This window comes from Eufriesea mexicana, unplaced genomic scaffold (assembly GCF_001483705.2).
Source record: "Eufriesea mexicana isolate 0111107269 unplaced genomic scaffold, ASM148370v2 scaffold1482, whole genome shotgun sequence".
NCBI classification, from domain to species: Eukaryota; Metazoa; Arthropoda; class Insecta; order Hymenoptera; family Apidae; genus Eufriesea; species Eufriesea mexicana.
In genome coordinates, this window is record NW_016909634.1 from 2,232,267 (window position 1) to 2,257,561 (window position 25,295).

The 25,295-nt window shown below is 32.1% G+C and overlaps 1 protein-coding gene across 1 annotated transcript in view; it reads right to left on the reverse strand.

Annotated features, from left to right (window-relative positions):
• LOC108548275 (uncharacterized) overlaps nt 1-25,295 on the reverse strand; it is a 175,452-nt gene that overhangs the window by 126,935 nt on the left and 23,222 nt on the right. Inside the window, exon 2 of the mRNA XM_017901126.1 lies at nt 1,660-1,861. Coding sequence (XP_017756615.1) covers nt 1,660-1,861 — 202 coding nt within the window. The remainder of the gene's footprint in view (nt 1-1,659; nt 1,862-25,295) is intronic.

Below are 25,295 nucleotides of genomic sequence, written 5' to 3' on the forward strand. Positions count from 1 at the left end.
AAAAGTATAATAAATATAGTAATAAATATAAGTATAATAATAAATTAGAATATGAATAGTGTATAAATTATTGCATGTACTTATGTGTAATAATAATCTTGTATATAACATTATATATATTTATATGTTAGTATATAGGGTAAAATGTTAAAATTTACTCATTTCTAGGAATCTTGGGAAATGTATTTTGGTTTTTGAAATTATCAAATTTGTATTTTCTAAAATGTTACTGTTACAATTAACAAAACAGCTTTTGTATCTTCTAAGTTATTTGTCTTTGCGGTTTATCTTTGTGATTTTTATTTCTTTGAGATTATTAATAATGAATACCTCTGAAAAACGAAAGTAAAGAAGGGGAAAATATTCCAAAATCTGAAATCGGCTTTCCACTCTGTGATTATTTAAAATTAAAAAATCTTCTTTTAATTTCAACAAAGACGCTCCGAGATAAAAATAATCATGTTATACTACAAGCTTCAAAAGCTTCAGGAAACTAAAATTCACAAAGCATTTTTTTTCATAAGATTCGCATTTCCTGTATCCTCCTAACCTAAGATATGTCCAAACATGTTTTTCCCATAATCGCAATAAAAATTTTATAGAAGTTGCAGATCTCCAAAGTTTTGAAATAGCTTTTCTCTCATAACTTCATCAACAATTTCCTAAAGCCTAATATCAATTTCCCATTATGTGAAGTTCATAAATCCAACCGAAATTTTGTCTACAAATTTCTCAGATTGCAAGTCTTCAAATCATGTTTCCTTCATGATTTCCTCAATATTTCCAAAATACATTAAATTTTGACAATCTAACAAAGAGAAGAACAATGCATTATAAGTTTCTAAAATTTATTTATATATTCCTATTTATATATATTATATATATTCCTTTATAATTTCTCCAAAATATATCAGATTCTTTCAACAAATTATTAATAAATTTTTCCAAAATATATAAAATGTTGTCAACCTACCAAAGAGAAGAACAATATGTTATAGTTTTTTTGAATTCTCTATAACATTTCTCCTTTATAATTTCATCCAAATATATTAGATTGTTTCAACAAATTATTAATAAATTTTCCCAAAATATATTAAATATTGCCAACCTAATATTTGCAAAAATATATCAGCTCCTCTCAACCTAACAAAGAGAAACATAATACATCATAAATTTTTTAAATTCCCCAAATCATTTCTCCTCTATAATTTCACCAAAAATATATCAAACCCAGAGAACAAAATAAACAAAAAAACATTATAAATTCTTCAAAATTTCCATATCATTTCTCCTCTATAATTCCTCCAATTTTCTAAATATATTAAATCCTGCCCACACAAGAAAAAGGGAGAAAAAAATTAAAAATAAAGAACGAGAAATTAACTATTTTATCTTAACTATTTTATCAACATTATACGAGATTCTTAGTAATGTAATCGGGTCAAACACGGGCACCACGAGTAAGAAACGTGGTCTGTATTATAATGCCCAATGTAAGTAACACATTTTTCAACCGACTAGTCACGCGTGACCGACTTTACTTTTGATTATGGCACTCGCCATCGTAACTTAAATAGTATGACAATGGATTAATCATCGTCACTGATTTCTCGAAGCACGAAGTAGATTTATTTTCACGAGAAGGAAAACAGGTCTTACCATTCGTGCAGCAGAGAGAGTTCCGCCCTTGAAACACGTGCGGAGATAAGTACTGTGGATGATGGTTTGTGGGGGTTGGCGGGGTAGTCCGACTGTTAGGTACGGACATAGTCGTCCAAGGTGGTGCTGCATCTTTCATCACGTTTTCCTCTGTGCTGCTGGCCGGCACCTCATTGGTTACCCGGACCTCTATTCCCACAGTCTGTAAAAATAGCAAGAAGACGTTCCTTCTTAATTACACCTGAGTGGCGAGGCATAAGAAGCCTGTTCTAAAACGAGATAATTCAATCGACTCTTACAGCTTCACCCAATCTTTTACATCCAACTGAAATTATAAATGCAAACTTCGAGCTAAAATTGGATCGTGTATTTTGTGAATTAACCCTTTACACTCTAGAGGAGCCCTTCAGTCGCCTTTGATAAAATTTCGAAGCTCGATATTAATTAATATATCGAATTTAAAATAATGTAACTTAAAGTGTAATTTGAAATAATTAAATAATGCGAGATATCGAAATAAAATAATTCTACGTGTTAATTATTATACGATTTCTTATTTACTGGTCAAATAATATCATCAGCTTTATAGCAGAAAATTTTTTAATTCGTACTCTTCTTTAGCCAAAAAATTGTCGAGCGGAAAGGGTTCCAAATTTTCCAAAATTTGAAAAACGATTGTTCACGATTTTATATTATACCAATGCGATTTAATATTTGAGATGCTGTTATTTTTTAATGTTCGACACCTTTAATTGACAAATTTGAGTAAAGTATACGAAATAAAGGTGAAAGTGAATTATTTATTGAATGCATAAATGAGTGGCTGTTAAATTAATAAAATTTTGAAAAATTCAGGTAAAAGTGAAATTAATTATTTGGGGCTGGGTATGACTGAATTATGGACATGTGATTTAACGTTTGAGTTATTGTTATATTTATTTTTATTGTTTTTTATTGTTTTATTTATTTTATTGAATGCATAACTGAGTTATAAATTAATAAACTTTTGAAAAATTCGTATAAAGGTGAAATTAATTATTTGGGACTGGGTATGGCTCAAGTATGGAAATGTGATTTAACGTTTAAGTTATTGTTTTATTTATTTTGACTGTAAATCAGTGGACCAATTAAAATGAATTATATCAAATAAAAATGAAAGTTATATTATCGTGAATTCGTAATTGTGGAGATTTTATACTTGTTATTTTTACATTTTGCGAATCTCTTTTAATTGGTCAATTAGAGCGAAGTATGAAAGAGGAAAATGATAGAAATTAGGTTCAATTACTTATGGTATTAACATATGTTAAAGTGATTTAATAATTACATTATTCATTATTTTAGATTCTTTAAGATTAACCATATACAGATTTCCAAATTAACTAATGTACCCATGCAATTAGCGAATATATTGCAATATTGGTCATTATACAAACCGCTGGAATATTCGACTATTTGACCTGGTAAAATTTCATGAACTAAATTATCCAGCGATTAACCGTTCAAAACAAATATTTAGAATAATTTCATCTCCATCCCTCAACAACATTTATTCCTTCATCTCCAAATCTATACCCTTCGTCACCAAAATTAACCTAAAACTGTTTCAAAAATTCCAAAAATAAAATTCAATATACATAAACTCAACATATACCTACATGAATTTCACTGCATCATTTTCAAAATTAACCTAACCCAAACCATATAAAAAATTGTAAAACAAAATTATACATATATAAACTCAACATATACACACATTAATTTCTTCCCATTATTTTCAAAATTAACCTAACACAAACCATATAAAGAATTTGAAAAATATAGTTATACATACATAAATTTATTCTCATCGTCATTAAAATTAACCTAACCCAAACCATATAAAGAATTACAAAAGTAAAATTAAGCGTATATGAACTGAACGTATATATAAATAAATTTTTCCCTATCATTTTGAAAATTAATCTAACCCAACCATATCAAAAGTTCCACAAATTAAATTAAGTATAGTATAATATTAAATTAAATAAATTAAGTATAGTTAAGTATTATATTAAACTCAACATATACATACATAAATTCCATAAATCACAAATTATATTATGCATTAACGCAGGATTAACCAAATTCCATTATTTTTGCTGCCTCAAGGACCAACCAGAAGAGACAACACTCTCCTGATTAAAATTCCAGCTTCATCGAATAACCATGACACTCAAAGGAGCCATTTGGCAATTTTTTAAAAGCCCTCGTCTCGTAAACATCTGGCAATATCGGTTGATCTTGACTTCCTGGAGCACGATCACCGTGCCATCCCTATAAGAAAAACGAAAAGAAGCAAGGAATGAAAGGGGAAGTCTCGAGGACTTGAGCGTGTTCCAGGAGAGTAGGGGGTTCAACGATGAGAATAAGATGCCATCATGATCACGCAGATATCGAGAGATCGTTCCGGTTGGTGCAGCCCTTGGGACCCTCCGCCGCGCCATCTACATCATGGCGGCATCGTGGCGAGGGCGATTCTTTGAGAAAGTCATTGGCGTAAAAAAAGGTCACGAACAGGTACAGCCAAGGGCTGCTCGTGCCTGAAGAAAATGCAAGACCCGGCGAGATTTCCCGAGCAATTTTCCAGCCGCTCTTCGGCTCGATAACTAGATTCCCCGAGACATTAATAACCTCACTTTGTGGCTACGTAAATAATTAAACGATACGATCCCACCGTGGACTTTTAACGTTCTAGTTTACCTCGAATTACACCTCAGCAGTGCACAGCTCTATTTTTATTAAGGAAAGTGATTTAGGGGTTGATCGGATTAAGTGAAACAGTCAGGCGAATTTCGGATCGATATTTTTCGCGAAGTTTTTCAATCACGAGTACAAACTGACTACAATTCAATTCCTAAATTTGTGATAAATGGAAATATCTGAAGGAAAATAGATAAAATATCTAAATATCTATATCTAAATAAATGTATAAAAGAAAATTGATGTTGGTTAGATTGGAGGTTAGGTTATTTTGAAGAATTGAAAAATTGCAAGGTCAATAATTGTAATTAATTATTTATTTGTGACTATGTATTTAAATTGTTTATTATTTATTTATTTATTTATTTAAGGTTATCTATTTCAAATATTTTTTGTTTATAGAAATTACTTACTTAAGATTATGTATATAGTTGTATATAGTTTTATATAATAATTGTATATATTTAGAAATTCGTTGATGAAATTATGGCAGTTAAGTGATTCGTTCAGTCTAGTTTCCATTTCAATTGGATAACTCCAAACACTGCAACTGAGGCGCAGTATAACTCGATGTCGCACATACAATGTGTTACACAAAGATTCAATTATAACATACAGTGAGCACTTAGTAGTAATTGGCAACACCATGTATAGTATGTAACGAGCGAAATGCTGTTTTAGCCATCTACACATTTAATAAGGTCTTAGTGATCGGTGAGTATAGTCATACATACTGTATGCTCAGTATTGGATGATTATAGTCACCATATTTCGTACAAAATGAATTCTCAGTATTATATAACTATATTCACTAATATTGTACGAAACGAATTGTCAGTGTTCATTGGTTATAGTCATCAGTATAGTGTACTATACGAAACAATTTCTCAGCACCGAGTAATTATAGTCAGTTTTATTATATAAAGCATATAATCAATATCAACTAACTATAGTCACGTATACTGTACAAAGCGAATTCTCACCGTTAAATAATTATAGTCAATTAATAAGGCCTTAGTGATCGGTGAGTATAGTCATTCATACTATATGTTCAGTACTCAATGATTATAGTCACTTATATCGTTCAAAATGAATCCTCAGTATTATCTAATTATAATCATCAATATCGTATGAAACAAATTATTAGTGTTTATTGGTTATAGTCATCATGATAGTGTACTATACGAAACAATTTCTCAGCACCGAGTAATTATAGTCAGTTTTATTATATAAAGCATATAATCAATATCAACTAACTATAGTCACGTATACTGTAAAAAGCGAATTCTCACCGTTAAATAATTATAGTCACTCGTGCTGTACGAAGTACATTCTTATTATAACATTGAATCTTTATAGTCACCTTATAGTCAATTTGTAGTCTCCATAGCACCGAGTAATTACAGTCAGTCTCATTATATAAAGCATATAATCAATATCAGCTGACTATAGCCACATATACTGTACAAAGCGAATTCTCACCGTTAAATAATTATAGTCATTCGTGCTGTGCGAAGTACATTCTTATTATAACATTGAATCTTTATAGTCACCTTATAGTCAATTTGTAGTCTCCTAAGTTGGATCATCAGAGTCATTGGTAATATATAATACATCAAGCGTTCAACGAAAGGTAATTATAGTCATCCATGTAGTGAACCTCTCACAGTGCTATACAATCGCAATTTATTACAGTCACCGCCCAACCATAGTTCAGAAGATAGTGACTATAATTGCCCCAACTTATGTCTGGATAGTAACTATAATAACCCAAACTTATGTCTGGATAGTGACTATAATTACCCAAACTTATGTCTGGATAGTGACTATAATAACCCAAACTTATGTTCGGATAGTGACTATAATTACCCAAACTTATAGTCGATAAAAATGAAAGCTTAAATTATCTGACAAATTCTACAATAGCTTAATTTTTGTTCGAACGAAAGAATTCAATGATGCAAGAATTACACGTCGCGGGAAGACCGTGGCTCTCTCCGGAATACAAGAGGCAGAAAGCAACCTTCTGCGATCTATTCGAAGGTTTCCACATTTGTCTGACCACCGACGCAAAGACGTATTGATTCTGCGAATTCAGTCAACAGGTAGCCTGCGCTTTCACTGAACCCCGCTCTACACACACCTGATCTCTTCATCCCCTGGGTTTCCTGTGCCATCGGCGGGATGATTCTGTCTCAGATGAGCCTGAGGAAATAAATTCCATCGGACATTCTCCATCCGTTAGTCAAGTACACGGAAGAGGAAAGAACTTGCATTTGATTCGCTACTACTGGAATCTTTTCACGCTTCCTGCGAATTTTTCACATATTTCGTCGCGCGATTTTTCAATCGTAGTCGAAGAATATTAATCGTAGTTTTCTTTTAAAAATAAATGAGACCAGATACCATATTATTATCGTCCTGATAACATTGTATAATATTTATAATTTTATCAAGTGTGTAATAATTATTTAATAATTGCTATATACGTATAATCTTTTCACTTTTACTGCAATTGTTAGGATTTTTAAAAAGTTATTTATGCTAATAATTACCATATTTCTGCTATCTTTGTTACCTTTCCATCAAATTAACAGGATTTTTAAAAAATTAATCCAGGTTAATTTTATATTTATTTAAAATACAGTTCGCCTTTAAATAGAATAAAAGACACTCTGATTGACACTTGGAAAATTTATGTCTTTCAATTTTATTACTCTATCTCTAAAGAAAATTTAGGTTAATTTTATTCGTGAGAAAAATTGTTCTGCATAATCATGTGTTTTGCAGAATGAAAATGTGTTCTCGTTGTTCTAAGAATAAGAAAATTGTACACCAGATGTACTCCAGAGAAACTGTTTAGTATTCAAATTACACCAAGTGTGGACTGAAAGACCAAGTTTCCAAAATTACCCCTTAAATTCGAAGTTTTCGTCGAAAATTCGAGTAAGCAGCAGTTTCAGCAAAAACTAATCCTCGTTAGCATATTCACATCCGGAAACACGTTGATTATAACCAAGAATGACTTCGTGCAAACGAATCATTATTCTTAAACTGACCATAAAAGAATTGCTCGAGCTTCACACCCCCAGCCAAAATTTCACAAAGTTTTATATCGTAACCACAGATATTCAAACTTCTTTTCATAAAATTTTTTAAAAAGTTGCTTCCACGAAAAGCATTTCAAGTCTCTGGGATACAAGTCTTGATTAAAACGAAATTTCTAAGACGTCAGATACATTTTCGACGCTCTGCATGTGAAAGGAGAAAATGAGAAACAAAATAAAATGGAATATCTTTTTCTTCAAACAACAAAACAATTTCGAGGCAAAAACAAATTGAAACAAAATTTCCGAGACGTCATATATAGTTTATATATTATATACATATATCAACGAGCAGAAAATAAGAAACAAAATGAGAATAATTTTTTATGAATTAAGAAGACAATTTCGAGGTGAAAAATAATTGAAAGAAAATTTCCAAGATGTCAGAAATGTTTTTGGCGGTAGTCAAGGAGGAGAAAATAAGAAACAAAATAGGAATAATAATTTTTTTTTTAATTGATAAGACAATTTCGAGGTGAAAAATGATTGAAACAAAATTTTCAAGACATTATTATATTTTCGACGCTATGTAATGAGCAGAAAATTAAAAAACAAAATAGGAATAATTTTTTTTTAATCAAAAGGGCAATTTCGAGTTGAAAACTGATTAAAAAGAAATATGCAAGATGTCAGAAATGTCTTCAATGCTCTACAACGAAGAGAAAATAAGAAATAAAGCAGGAATAATTTTTTTTAAATGGAAAGAACAATTTCGAAATGAAAACTGATTGAAAGAAAATTTCCAAGGCATCAGATATGTTTTCTACTGTGGCAACGAATATAAGATAAGAAACAAAATCGGAATAATAATTTTTTTTAATTAAAAAAACAATTTCGAGTTGAAAACTGATTGAAAGAAAATTTACAAGACGTCAGAAATGTCTTCAACGCTATGCAACAAGGAGAAAATGAAAAACAAAGCTAAAATAATTTTTTTTAAATCGAAAAGACAATTTCGAAGTGAAAACTGATCGAAAGAAAATTTTCAAGGCATCAGATATATTTTCGACGGTGGCAACGAGCACAAGATAAGAAACAAAATTGGAATAATTATTGTTTATTAATTAAGAAGACAATTTGGAGTTGAAAACTGAAAGAAAATTTCCAAGGCGTCAGAAATGTCTTCAACGCTATACAATAAGGAGAAAGTAAAAAACATAACAGGAATAATTTTTTTTAAATCGAAAAGACAATTTCGAGGTGAAAATTGATTGAAAGAAAATTTCCAAGGCGTCAGATATGTTTTCGACGGTAGGCAACGAGGAGAAATGAGAAACAAAATGAAATACAATATGTTCGTAGAGGCAAAAGGGCAGTTCCGAGGTGAAATTGCGATATTGGTTAGTCGTTAAAACAGAATTACGAGTTAAGGGACTCGAAAGAGACGTACCCACTCGTCCCGGGACTAAGAGGAACGTGAAACGCGAATTACCACACGAGAAAATGTTTTGCCTCTGCTAAAATTCGATCTGGGGGAACAGAACGAGCTGGAATGCTCGAAGAATTATCCTCGAAGGTGCTGTTAATGGAATCCAATTGAGGCGAAAGTTAGCGCGCAACGAAGCCCCGTTTTCGCGAATAATTATTACCTTGCCAGGAATAATAACCGGTTTACGATACTCTGCGAGTCAGCGCACAGGGAATACGCAATAGAACGGTCTGTTCACGGAACAAATAACGATGGTAACAGGAGATGTAACTACAACGTTGCGCTGATGTTACTTTGGCATCGCGATGAAACGTTGAAAATTAATAACGCGTTTCATATAGGGCCGATTTTCAATGGCGTTCTGTTCAGAACATCTGGCTTGAGACTCGGAATTTCCCATGCAACGTGTGTTTTATAATTTAGGCATGAAGAGAGATACGATATCGAATCAAATGTTTGAAACAATTTCAAGGAATAGAAACTAACCTAAAAACTAACCTAAAAACTAACCTAAAAACACGAGTCTTCGTGAATTTTTCTTCACACCAAGTGTGTTCAAGCTAATAACTTTCTCTAGAACTCGTGTTTTCGATGAAGAGAGGTACGATATCGAATCAAGTGTTTGAAGCAGTTTCGAGGAATAGAAACTAACCTAAAAACACGAATCTTCGTGAATTTTTCTCACACCAGGTATGTTGAAATTAATAACTTACTCTAAAACTCGTATGCTTTAATCTAAAATTGGAAAATATTGAGAAAAAATTTCAAAGAATTTAGAAGTTTCTTAAATATTTGTATCTGACATAACCTAAACCGATTTTTGCTGGTATTTCATTCGTGACACATGAACTGAGAGTAGTAACTTCCTCTGTAATGTGTATTTTATAGTTTGGAAATGAGGACTGTCTCATAATTAATCAGATAATTATTGTGCCTCAAATATTTGTGGGAAACTAGCCTCAAAACGATTTTTCATTGATTTCTGTCTACACTTGGTGGATTGAGGATAATAATATTCTTTGCAATGCATGTGTTTTAATCCGAGCTTGAAAAATATTGCCATATTTAATCAAGTGCATGAAGCAATTTCGAAAATATCGGTCCTTTCGTATATTCGTAAAAACCTAACCTAATCCGATCTGATTCTCGATGGCGTTTCGTTCAAGCTACGTGAGCAGAGACTAATAATTTTCTCTGCAACGTGTGTTTTACAGTTCGAGAAGGAAAACAGTTATGAAATCAAATTTAGTTTTTGAAACTGTTTCAGAAACACGTCATTTTCTAAATATTTCTAAAACTAACCTAAAGCAATTTTCAATAGCGTTCTCTTTACACTGTATATGTTCAGGTTAACAATTTTCTCTTAAATGTATGTATTTTAATCTTGTATCAAAAATTGGTACATCGATTTACCTGGTTGAAACAATTTCAAAGAATCGTTGTTTATTAAATATGTATAAGAATCTAAATACATTTTCGATGAATTTGTATTTATTTCTCGTGAAATGAAATTAAAAATTGCCTCTATATTATGCATCATTTAATCTGGGGGTAATAACTGTTATAATGTCAATTCGAGTTTGTGAAATAATTTCAGTAGTTATTTTTTATGGCTATTATGAAAATCTCGATATTTTCGAATTTAATTTCGATATAAATTAATTATAATTTCGATAATTGTCTAAATATCGATTCTTTATTCCCATTTCAGTTTTGTATTATTCTGCTTCCACGACATAGACCAGTTGTTAAAACGTTATAACATCTACAGAACATAACCTAAACCGACTTTTGGTGACATGCCATTCACACCTTGGGAATGGAAACTAATAATTTTCCCTGCAATGTGTACCTTTTAATCTAAAGTTGAAAACTATTACATTGTCGATTCAGGCTTGCGAAACAGTTTCAATGAAACGTTGTTTTCTACAACTGCTATGGACTTTAGGAATCAGTGAAACTATCGATTCTGAGTACAATTCCAAAAAACAGTTTTATATCAGTTCTATCTTAATTTTACATTCTCCTCGTGTAGATATTATATTAGAAAAATTAGAAATTTCTCTGCAACAATAGTCGTATAATATTTGTAATAACCTAGGTTAACTTTAATCTAATTAAAATGTAACTTAGATCGTTTTTTTATGACATTCAATTTAATATTTATTGAACTACAAAAATTATTAGTAAGAAAAAAGTATAGAGTATTCGTGTGATATTAATGTGAAATGAAAATTATTAATATTTGGTATCAGTATGTGTAGTCTCAACAAAAATTTTACATCAAATACAGAAGAAAGACAAATGTATGAAATAGAAAATATATCGATAGGTTTTAAAAAGAGGAAGATACATTGAAAAATATTTTTAATTCGAGGAGATGCCAATTATAAACCTTATTATTAAAAACCAGTAGTTCTTAATAAAAATATTGTTAGTTTGTGCTTAGAAAAAAAAGAAATTTAGGATAAAATCACTGGAAAGGAATTGTCGTATTGTAAACCTAGATTCGATTTGCGATCACTCGTGTTAAGCTACCCTAGGTTGGAATTCAGATTGGGATGGGTGGCCCCCACGATGACAAAAAAGAAAAAGGGTAGTGTTTGGTAGTGTGTTGTGATGGTTGGTTGGTTTTTCCAGTTTTCACAAGATATTTCTGCCGTTGTTGCAACGCTGTTTTCTAGGTTTGTCTCCATATTTAAGAATTTACAAGCTGCTATTATCGCAAAATCGGGAAAAATTTCTCCCACCGTTTGGTGGAAAAAATTGGGAAGACAAAAAAAATAAAAGAAAAAATTCTGTGGAATATGTGTTTGTATAAAACCTTACGAGTATTTCAAAATGCGTGAAAATGATATAAGGAATTGAATACAAAAAGAGGTACAAGGAAACTACAAAAATCAATAAACGCTAGGAAAAAGTCAATATCAAAATCGGAATTCGGGAAAAACAGAGAACAGTATGAGAATGGGAAAAGATTAATTAACAAAACTATCGCCACAGGGAATCAACGAATAAAAACTAAAAATCAGAATAATCGAGAAACTATATAACACCAAACCATAACAGAAAAGAAAATCTAGGCAAAGAAGAATTTATTAACTAACTATAATAAAAAATAATAATATCACTAAAACAAATTTCAATGCAGAAATTAAGAATTTAAAAGATATTAATAATCAAAAACAATAAAACAATAGCAAAATAATAAAATATGGCGAGCAAACATAAAAAGAAATTAGAAAATAATTCTAAAATTTCATTAAATGTATATTTACATTTATTATTCACTTGCAAACATATATAATGTAAACTAAGCCATTGCAGAATCCTAAAAACCTAACCTAAATCTACCTGAATCACCTAATAATTCAAATCTAACCTAAAACTACATACATATTTAACCTAAACCAATCCAGTAAATACATAATCGTATTTAGAATTCCATTTTGGCAGAAGTTAATAGAGAGATCGCAAATAAAATAACTTGGATGAAATTATGGTATGCAGGAGATGAATATAAATATCGCAAAATGCACATGCATCGAGAATCTCTGCGCGTATGTGTAGAAACTCTTCCGGGACGTTCCTAGCGTGTGTACAAAAATGTACATATTGATTCTAGTACGAAACATTTATTGAGAACCGATCGATGCAATCTCTTTCGACGCACTCCTCGCGTGTTAGCGGGAGCTACGATGATATTTGACTAGGCTGTACTCAGCAGATGGAAACGTGATTCCACGGCTGAATAAACGCCGCAGATCCATTATCGAAGAATTTGTAATTCGATACTTTGCAAAGGGGGAACAAATTTCTAATGATAAAAATTATTGTTACTGGGTTGCATAAAAAATCCCTACCATTTTTTAACTCTTTAATAGATATATTCGTTCCATTTTGAATTTTATTAATAGGAGATTGTTCGGACAAATTTCTGCAAATAATTGCATAAATCCTAAATTCGAATATGTACAATATATTATTTATAATTGGAAATTCAAAAGAACTCCAGAGAAATATTGTTAACTTTTTTTTACATATTTTTTTAAACATATTTACGTTTTTATAGAAGTTATGTGAGTAGAGTACTGTAAATAAATTCGAATGTATTACTTATCATTGGAAATTTAAGAAAATTTGAGAGAAATGTCGTTAACGTTTTTTGGGAATATTTAGGTTGCATAAGTAAAATACTCTAAATGCTTGTTGTTCTTAATACCACTTGAGAGAATTTATTACAGAAAGGGATGAGAAATTGTTCATGAAGAGACTCACGAAGCTATGAGTGGTTTAAGGGATTATCGAAAGAAGTGGTGCATATATTAATCAATTAAATGCTAATTCCATGAAAATACATTGGAATTAAATCCTACGAATTTTCTGAAGAATCCAATATTATCGTTATGACTTCATCATCCACCGATATTGATTTAAGAAGAAATAAAGAATATTAATGTACTTATAATATATATTATAATTCTTTATTAATACTATATGGCTGTCCTAAAATACGTTAGAGGGTTTTCAGAGATTTACATAGATCTTTTTTAAATCCACTTTTGTTAATCTTCGAAGTTAAATAATTCATACGATTTGATTTTAATCGTATTACCAAAATAGTTTGTCCCAATTTCTCCAGTCAACTAATCACAATTAAATTATACTTAGATGCCATCTAAACGCAAATGGCGTACCATCAATCCTTTAAACCAGTGGTTCTCAACCTGTGATACCCGTTTAATTGCTGGCACGTTGAACATTTCCAGATGGTATACGTTCAGAAGCAAATCATATTGTAGTATTAAATCGTATACAGCGAGGTATGTTACAATGAATATATACTACCTACACAGTGGTACATGACTTGATCATACATTGCTTAGATAGTACGCGAGTAGAGAGGATTGAAAACAGCTATTTTACCGATAATAATCGATAAGGTGAAATCTGACGACTTTGTCAATTTTTGTTCTTGTTATAATTGTATTATAACATTATATATTAACCAATAATTATAAAATATATTACAATATACAATTTATCTAGTTTCTGAACAAATTAATAAATATACTAGCAATACCAATATTTTTCATTTTTCTACGTACATTTAAATAATTTCGTTTCATAAAATCGAATACTTCGTTTCATAAAAATAATACTTTAATTATTTAAATACAAATATTAAATAACTCTATATTTTTTTAAACTTGCTCATACCACGTGTGTGACAAAATGGCTACCATACAGGTTACGAATTGAATATTCTTGAAATTTTCATACCATATAAATTCAAATAACTCGACAAGGGCACTGATAAGCGTGCTAAATAGACGAAAGTAATTAATCTGACTCCTTAGGGGAAATTAACTTCGGCTGGTGGGTATAATCGTGTCGTTGACCACGATTTAGCATTTGAATTATTCCACGCTTCAGTGTCCGAAAATTAGTTTACTTCGTCGGTTAAATCATTCAGCATCTAGACCCAGACAAATTGGATTATCCCTGGCTGTTGGCAGAAGCGATTTTTGCAAGTCAAACAGCTGAATTATTCAACCATCGAGTTATACAGTTTCTTAATCTGAAGCCTGGCAGAAGAGCCTGAAAGTTCATCTTTATTTCAAACGATTGTTCATCCTTCAATTTTCTTCATACGAAACCTTTTATTAATTACAAAAATCTTTCCACGGTGTAAATGAATTTCCACGAGATACACTGGAATAACTTTTCAGAATTTTTTTCGTGATAGTGTGTAAAATATTCGTCGCGTATCAAAGACAAATTGAGCGCAATGGATGCAATGAGCAGAGTCAATCGAAAAGATGAAGCGGGCGAAGGGTGAATATATAATAAATAATAATAAATTCGACTTTGCGGTAGAATTATTGGTTATTTAGTATGAAATAACTGAATCCACGAACACGTGAAATCTTTCGAGATTTAGTAGTTAATCCTTGTAGTAATGGTTAGTTAGATTTTTAAATATATTTGTGTTGAGATGAGTGAAACAAGTATGCATGGGATGGAAGTATCTAATGAATTCAGGTTATTATGGTAAATGAGTATGCGTGTAATGATTGAGGTGTTGTGTGAATTGTGTATCTAATGTAATATATGAAAGAAGAAAGAAAAAAGGGAGAGTGATTTGGCATAGGTCAGTTGCAATTGAGTTTTAATAGTGAAAAGACGTGTGAGCATATGATTGTGATAAATTAATTATATTTCAACCTAATATTTCTGTTTGATAGTTTATGTAATTCAGTAAATAATTTTTCTTATTGTTATTAAATTACAAATAAACTAAATACTAAATTTTAATTAATTAAATTAAATACTAACAATCCTGTCATCAAATAGCAAATAAAAATTTGTGAACCACAGCGAAAAAACACGATAAACCAAATTGTTTATCTTTTATGAAGGAACAGTTTTGTAATTTCATATTTTGTTAGGCGATTTTAATCGATAAAAATTCTCCTCTTATTTCCTTCCAAGACCCTAAATATTTCGAAAATATTAATTGCACGTAACGTTGATAATACGCTTGATTTTCTTGTAAAATTTCGTGTTCAATATAAACCGGAATTTTGTATGGAAATTATTTGCCGGTATATTGTATATATAATAGATAATGTAAAGCAGATCAACTGTGGGCGTATTAATTGCGTCTAATACACGTCAAAGTGCATGAGATGTTGCATATAAATTAAGTGTGCTTTATAGAACAGTTTCCCATCAACTGCCACCTGTAAAGTGTATCGAAAAATCGGGTACCTAGTAACAATATTTATTAAAGTTATTAAAAACATAAGATTCCTTCACCACATAGTATTAAAAAATTTATTTTTCCACAAGATTGTCAAAGGGTTTTATATAAATTAAATGTACGTACACCATATGACAATTTTCTATTGAATATAAATTGGACAAATAAAAGCTACGATTATTTTCGATATAAAATCGTCAAAATACTGCAAATAAATTTAAGTATTGTGCATTATATAACTACAGGAAGAAGCTTCATTTTTTCTCACGGAATGAAGAAATTATTTTTATATAAGACCTTAATTGGCAATAATAAGATTACATCTTCTCGAGCATTTATATTAATTTTCGATAGGAGAGAATTTATTGATGTAAAATCCTGATACTTCGCGTTACAAATTCGAGAATCTATTAGGAATTTAAAGTTACTCACTTCTATCGATTTCTTCAAATTCTGATATTTCCCATTTTACAGAAATTTTGTAAAATATTTAAATAACTTCTATTTAAATACTTAAATTATTAATCAATATTTAACTCTTTGCACTCGACGATCTTTTGGCTAAAGATGAATAGGAGTTCAAAGATTTTCTGCTATAGAGCTGGCGATATTTCTTTCAGTAATAAATAAGAAATCGTATAATAATTAACACGTAGAATTATTTGATTTCGATAGTTCGCACACAGTTAAATTATATTAAATTTGACATATTAATTAATATCGATCTTCGAAATTTTATCTAATGGTGACTGATGGTCGCCTCTCGAGTGCAAAGGGTTAACTAATATTAACTTATATTTAATTACTTAAAATTAATTAATTAATTTTCGATAGGGAAGAATTTAATGATCTAAACTCCTGACACTTCGCGTTACAAATTCAAGAACCTATCAGGCATTTAAAGTGACTCATTCCTATCGAATGCTTCAGATTAAAATATTTCCCAATTTATAGAAATTTTGTACAATATTTAAATAACTTCTATTTAAATACTTACATTATTAACTAATATTTAAGTACATAAATATTTAACAGTGTTAAAGCTGAGGGGACCCTGGGTGAAACAAAATTCTCGTATCAAAAATTACGTCACGGACGTGGATGGTCGCCGTGTCCGTATTTTGGTGACATGGATCGTTAGAATCCAGTATCAGCACTCTCCATAGCGATAGTATCGTAAATCCTCGATACAGGACACGAACGATTTGGGATTTAGATTTAAGCCTAGTTCATTCGTTGACCCACAATACCCTTCTTGTTTCCCAAATATCAGAACCACCACAGGGTGGAATCTCAGGTGATTATGATACTAAGACCACCAATACCTCGAGATGCCCATAGATACGTTGATCGCAATATTTCCTACTTTTCGCCATTTTATATAACTCGATTCAAGGACCGATTTAGTAAATTCCGTTCCAATCAAAGCCAGCAATTGCTCTTCTAAAACTAGAAAATTAAGTTACTCTACATAAGATTAAATTTCCCTGTAAAGGACGCGTAGGAAGATAACAACGACGTCAAGGTGTATGGGATTAGCCCTGCAGCAAAGAAGATGCAAGCTCGTTGCAACTTTACATTGATCATGTTAAGTATAATCCAAATGCCAAATGTTCTTTCCTCTCTGATTACTGATCAGAAATATCAGCAATATTTTCCTCCACTAATAGCGCACTACAAGTACCATAAATATGATTTTCTGTATAACTATAGATCAAACATACCATAAATATTCCTCCTCCTGTAACCCCCTAAGCACCAGGTATAAAAATAACGCGACTTTTAAATTGCAAATTAAATTGTTCACTTCTTTCAGTAGTTATAACCACTCAAAATAATTAATTAAGTTATCACTGATTCACAGTAATTAAAACCACTCAAACTTGCATAATTTGCAAAAAGGTTGTCTACGAAAAATGCATGATGGAGAAACCAGTCACATGTAAAAAGTGTAACGAATTAAATATTTTATTTGTTAAAATAAAAATACATGTTTGATTATTTTATTATTAACCCTTTGCACTCGAGAGATGACTCTCAGTCACCATTTAATCAGATTCTAAAGATCGACGTTAATTAATATATCAAATTTAAAATTACCTAACGATGTGTGGAATGTCGAAGAAAAATAATTCTACGTCTTAATTTCCATATGATTTCTCAAATTTATTAAAGAACACTAAGATAACGCAACGAAAACCTACAGAAACGCTCTCTAATTTAACTCTCTTTCCAACTCTAATTTGAATTCTCTTTTTCTAACTCTAATTTCTAATTTTTCCTTCCAACTCTAATTCAACACTCTTATCTTTCACGCTCGTGCCGGTCACAGTTAATTTCTAAGAACTCTGTTTTGGTCGTCAAGGGGTCTGTTTTATGCTTCTCTTATCACGATAAGTGCCCAGCCCGATTTGCTCGCCGTTCCGTTCAGTCCCAGACTCGGCCGTCAAGTGGGCCACCGGTGACGGACAAAGTGTTTATAAAACTCGGAGATACTGTACCAATCATCATAACAGGAATTCCCAAACGTTAGATTCAAAGATGGCTATGAATTTAATACCAAAGGTTAGCACCTTTTGGTTCTAGTTTGGGCCGGTTCCTGCGGATCGACCGGGCCTAAACGGAAAGTCTAGTGTGACGCAGTGAACAAACACACAGAGGCCTCAGACATTGCCCCTATGACACATCATGATGCACCAGAAGATAGCCGACCAGTAATCCCAGACCATTGACACAGCACCAATAAATCACTGAAATCATAGCCATCCCTTGGACCCATGACACATAATACCAATAACCTCTCCTCCAGCCAAAACCATTATAAATATCCGAACCTAGAGCAAAATAAAGTTAGTACTATTCTAAAAATTAAGCTTGTGAGTTACGTCTGTTCGTACTCTACCCGCGCACCGTGATACTAGCGTCGGTCCCTGGGGACCAACATGACACTTAACGTGTTAACCTACGTTTCACCTCCCCATAGAGACCACGCAACTTAATTTTGTTACCCAAAATATCTTTTCCATTTACTCCTAGAAAATATCGATCGGTTTATAATTTCTTCTTATTGGCAATGGCTGCGATTCGCGATTTCTTTCCGAAATGGTATTCTGCAATACTGTCAGCATCTGTTCCTAGCTAGCTGCACATCACGTCGCGTCACATGTGCGAAATCACAGAGATATGGTACTGCTGGTTCAGTAGCTGATCTAAATAGCCTAAAGGCACGCATGGGAGCGCGTGTATCGCGCGATATAACCTTAAGCATCCATCTTTTAACCCGAATAAAAATATCTTCATCCAGTTTCGCGTTGCAATCGTTTATTCATGGAGACAAATATTTATCTCTGATACCGGACAGCTCTATTGTCACCGCAAGCCTCGAGCGTTAATTGCGTATCGATCGAGGAAACAAGCCATGGCCAAGCCGCATTTTCTCCAACGCGGGCTTTTCGATCAGCTTCTGCGTGAAGAGACGCTATATCTGATATTTGTTCCTCTAATTGCCAGGACGTGTAACGCGGATTCGCGCGAAACATTCCAGAACGACTCGGAGAAAATGGAGCGACCTCCAATGACAGCTGGTAAATTTAGGTAAAGGCGAATTTACGTTTCACGTGTAAAGGAGGGTTAAAACGCGTTCAGTGAGCTGATAATAGCTGTCTTCGGTTAAGGAAACACGACAAGAAGAATAAGATTCGACTTCCTTATTCAAGACCTTCCTGGCTCATCAATTTTCTCCAGCCTTGCCTCTGTTGGTGACTCTTATCGAGAAAGTATCGGGTTTATTAGGTGAAAATTAGACTGGCGAGTTTAATCAGTCGAAGGATTAATCAGTGTACGGGAGATCAGCGGGTGGAAATTAATGAGGCACTGGCATGGAGACTTCCCTCACGTTTTCGGGTAATTTGTTCCAAACTCGAGGCTCTTTGTCGCCGTAGAAGCTCTCAGAGGCACAATTCCGGGTGACATAAATCTGTGTCTGGGAGAAAAGTACAGAAGTGTCGAATTCAATTTTTGCTGGATCTTTCACCATTGTGGTGCAGGAGTCTCGATGAAAATCATGGAGAAAATTTGGCATGCCGAATAACAAAGGATATCCCAATAATAAAATATCAAAGATTTCGAATTATTCCACATGTTACTCGTATATATACATATATATAAAAGGAACAGAGAGGGGATAAAAATTTTCGCGTTTCTAAATTCTACATGAAAAAATGTATCGAAAATGTAGAATAAATTTTCTTCCTAGGAGTTTTCGTTTTGGAAAAAATCGTGTTTGAAAATACGTGGGGTACTCGTTCCAACAAAGAGATGTCGATAAAGTAGATTTCTTGGCACGCAATGGAAGAGGCATGTACTATAGATATACTATATTATAGATATGGGTATACTATAGATATACTATAGATACTATAGATGTACTATAGATATACCTTTCTTAGGAGAGAATAAAGATAATTATAAAATACAGATAGTTATTTCTTTTTACCCATAATCCCAATAATCTTGGAGCACGTTGTTTCTTTAACCCTTTGCACTCGAGAGGCGTCCTTTAGTCGCCATTTGATAAAATTTCGAAGATCGATATTAATTAATAAGTCAAATTTAAGATAATGTAACGGTGTGAGAGGTACTTATGGAAGTCAAATAATTTTATTTATTGATTGCTCAAAAAAATATAGCCAGTTTCATAGTAGAAAATCTTTGAACTCCTACTTTTCTTTAGCCAAAAAATCATCGAGTACAAAGGGTTAAATATCATAATTGAACGGTATCAATATCTAAAATAATTTCTCTAATTTATCTTTGTCAAGGAGCAATATCGATGTTTAAAATAATTTCAGAGAGTCGTCTTCGTGGAAGAGCAGGTGCACTCTGAAAATTTTCAAAACAAATTGCTCGAAGACCCGTAGGGAAAAATTCTACTGTACGTATTACCTCCATTTTCTCGTGCAAGATCCTCTGCGACTCGTTTGCATGGTGTACCATAACTCAAACTAAAGTTACAAGCCATTACTCCAAAGGACCCCATTCTAACCAACATAACCTCAACTTTTGTCCTAAAATTCCACTACGCGGCATCGAGTAAGCTTCTTCTGAGAGTTTAACCACGGCATCTTGACATCTCCGACAAATGAACTCCGCCTGGACGTCAAAAAGCTCCTCTCCCAGTGGGCACTGCGTGTCGAGCAGAAATCTGCATTTATACGATCCGCAAATTTCCCGCGCGTTTGAGTATTATGCGTCTACATGGTTGTGCAGTCACGTACCACGCTCGATCATACTTAACTCGCGTCAGAGCTGCCTCTGCCTTGATACGGATAAAAAGGGACACCCGATGTCGCTGTGCCAATAGAGAAATGGACTGTCAGATAAGTGAGCAGGGATCGTTATAAAAGGCAGATAAATCGGGGCAACTTTTATTTCACGGCACGTTAAATATCGACTGACTGAACGTCAAGAAGACCGTAGTAAGAAACGAATCGAAGCAAAAGAGGAATATAACTGTGAAAAAATGAAATTTCTCCTTAATTGAAGACACCATTGGTCTTCTTGAACAGTACGAAGGTTTCTCCGACGACGTGGAAGTCGATTCCCAGAATTTGTTAATAAGTTTAAAACTAACGAGCTAAGAAATGCCTATGAGAGAACGTTGGATTCTTTGCCAAGGGAATTTTCAGATACTATAGTTCGAGAGTTTAAAAGGCAAGGGGCGAGATATTGATTCTCAGAAATTAGGGAAGTGAGCTGTAAAATTGAAAAATGTTGGATATAAAACTGAAAAATGTTGTGGCGTGCCCTAAGAGCTGTAACTTAATCTGCATGCTCATTATCATTGAAACGGGTGCTAAGGGCTGGCATTGTCCCAAAGAAATTTAAAAATTTCATTACCTAAGTGTACGAAAGAAGGGTGAAAATGTTCGACTTCAATCAACGTCGGATAACAAATTAGGTGTATGATGAACTTATACTGTTGCAAACAATTCAAGATTGTAAATAAAACTTAAATTAAAGGATCCATTGAGTTTTTATTAGTACCAAGAACGAATGAAACGAGATCCCAGTTAATGCGATGTGAAGCTTCGCGAAACTGACACCTGTGGCGCAACTGTGTTAAGGACTCGCAGTTTCAGACAACGATTTCTTCGTTTAGGTACGAATGTCAACGTCACGAGCAGGTTTAATACTGCACACTTTGCAACAACCTGATTCAGTTTCAGTTTATTTTGAAATAAATTATTTCTTATAACAGTGCTTTAAAATGGGATCTACAGAGGAATAAAGGTCCAACGGAACGCTGAAGAACCACTATTGGAAATTGAGTGTACTCGAAGACGAATTATACGTAATTAATTACAGAAAAGAGATATTTCTGAAAAATTTATATATTATATTAACATCTGTCTTTACGTAAATATCTTTGTGTAAATATTTGTGCCAATTATTAGACGCGTATTTTAAAAGTATTTCCCGAATTTACCCTGTTTTAGTTAATTTCAGCATTTTATTTATAACATTTATATTAAAATCGACAAACACTGAAAATAAACACTGAACCACGTTCAATTAAAGAGAGAGATATGAAATTGCTTCGTGCAGTGAAAATCTACAAATTGAAATGTAGCTGTTTACAAATTTGGGTGGTTAAATTCTACGATCTCGATTTATTTATCGTTAGAAGGGATGTGGTTTAAACGAAGTGAGATGAAAGTTCCACTTTATTTCCAGGAAATATAGAAAGGTAAAGACCAATCCTCCCTAAATTAATAAGATCTCTAGTTGTAATCGTGGTATAATTGTACCGTAAAGAGATTGAAGCTCTCATACGTGCACACTCTAATACTCATTTTTCCTCACTGTTCTTTCTCGCATTTTCATGCTTTTATTTCAACAGCATTTCAACCGCAATAAGATTAGTTATGACGAGATATACTCTGGCTAGAATATCACAGTGAACACTCAATGGAAAATCGAGATGCAGACGAGGGGCTTCCAGAAACCTAATGTAACATGAACAAAGAGTTACAAGAAGATCGTCGACAAACGTGTATCCGTTCAGGCGGAAAAAAAACTAGTATTGTTTCGATTTTTTCATTTATCACAGAAGTATTGTTATTAAATGTATAATAGGTATATATAAGTTATGAAAATCTGTAAAATTTGTTAGAAACGCAAATTTTAGCTTATTTTACAGCGGATAATGGGTGTGGGGTATAGGGGGTCCTTGATTAATATCACTTTCATCCTCTATTCGTCTAATTTTACTTTAAAAACTGGAACAATATTGTTTTACCTACTGACACGTTAAAAACTAACGTTATAACAACATAAATATCTGTTTTTACAAAAGATATATGTTTAAATTTTTGTACATATTGTTTCTACAAGTTGCATAAAGCATCTATTTCCCTTTATTTAATTAACCATTGCATTTCGAAGCTAATAGTCATTTTAGTAGGGTAAAGTCAAGATATACAACAAAATCAGTATTTGTTATTATAATTTTTAAAAGAATGATGCATTTAATTACATAATATAACATATAAACATAATGTAGCATATAAACACGTCTCTTTTACCAATTTGATTTTCAAAGAAACTATAAATTAAAAACTATATAGGGCATTGTAAAATAATTACGCCATATAAATTCTTAAAATTTGTTAAAAACGCGAATTTCAGCTTGTTTTCAGATGGGTGATAGGTATGGGATATATAGGGTCCTTTTCGTGAATACCATTTTTAATCACTGTTCGCTTTTTCTAACTTTAAGAAATTGTTTTAAACATTTGGACATTAAAAATTATTGTTACGAGAGAATAAATGACTTTTTTATATATAAAAATAGTTGTACCTATGTATATTACTATATATATTCTTATTGAAAATTATACGAAGCATATATTTGCAATAAACTATGTAATAACTATTATAACGGGTTTACGAATCTTTGGAAAATCGGTTAAGTTCGTGAATTTACGTTTGACCTCGAGCAAGGGTACTGTCGGTTCATATAGGCACTTGGCGATCAGAGTACACGTCAGTTGCTCCTCGGCCGTCATAACGCGTACATCGAAACTTAAACCGTCTAAATTAAATTATTTATTTAATTTTCACTTATAATAATTAATTTAATTTATTTATTTATGTTTAACTCTTTATAATTCATTAAATTTATTTATTTATTATTTTCAATTATATATTTAATTAATTTATTTTTTATTTTTAATAATTTATTTAATTATTCATTTAATTATTTCACTCATCTTTTATCGCTAATTGTCTATTTAATCCTGAAATAAATATTCCATACTTTATTTTTTAAATTTCATTAGTGTCAGTGGACATCAAATATTTTTATCAAAATTAAATTATAACTGTACTTCTCCTAAATCGTTTGCGTTCGTACGTGTGCATACGCGATATTTTTACTCGATACCGACCGAAACAAATTCGGACGCGTCCGCGATATCGCGAGTGTGTTGTGAAAGTGTTCCAAGAGAAGAAGAAGGACTGATCACCAATGTTGACATCGCTGCATCGACGATGTGGCAAGGGAAGGATACAGTGATGCTGATGCCAGGACGAAGTCCAGTCCAGTCCAGAGTTGCTTTCATATGAAGAAGAAGACAACGATCGGTGAGTCGCATGTTTACGATTCCTCTGGTTGCCCATCATGTCGGTCCGAAACGGCATGGGTGACTAGTTGTATTTAATTATATTCATGGTGAACATACTGACCACGGGTGCTAATGTATTAACGTACAATAGCACTCGTGCCATATACATTTCTGTAATATACTTGTTGGATTAGGCTAGAACTTTCTAATACCTCGAGTATTAGAATCTTGGTTGAAAAAATTTCTAATTTCTATTTCAAATAAATATAAATAAATTTTATTTTATTAAATTTTATTAAATTCTATGTACTGAATACAAGTACAATGAAGCATTCCCCTCGGAGTAATTTCCAAAATCAAAGCAATGATTCGTACGTTTTGAAATTATTAGAAGTGTTGCTTTAATTTTGGAATTACTCATATTTTTATTAAAATACAATTTCCCCCTTTTGTTTAATTTTTTCGTTGTTTTCGAAAAACATTTTTCATATTATTTTCAGTACTATTTTTATCACTATGCTCGCTTCATTATAACTTGCAGGAGTTTTCTATTTTTGCACATTTGTGCAGTATTACTGTACATACTGTACACATTCTGATCGAGTGTTCGTCGAAATCCCTTCAACTTCGATATATCGCGATCGGTAATTAAAAGTTTATATCATTTCCATATAAAACTGAAAAAACCGAAATCGAGAAAAATATAGTACTCAATATGGTTGCTCGCGTTCTTCTTTCCAATAAGCGACTTTAATAATCTAATGCAATTACCAATTCTCTTTGTTGCAGATGTAAAGCATACTATATTCTGTAATTTGCATTGTAATTTATTTTGTGATTTATCATGTAACAAATTTTGTATTATATTCTGTATTGCTTTTTCTAATCATTTTTAGTAGTCATTTCGAAACTTATTTTATGATTTATTATATATTATATATTCTATTATATTTTGTACCATATTT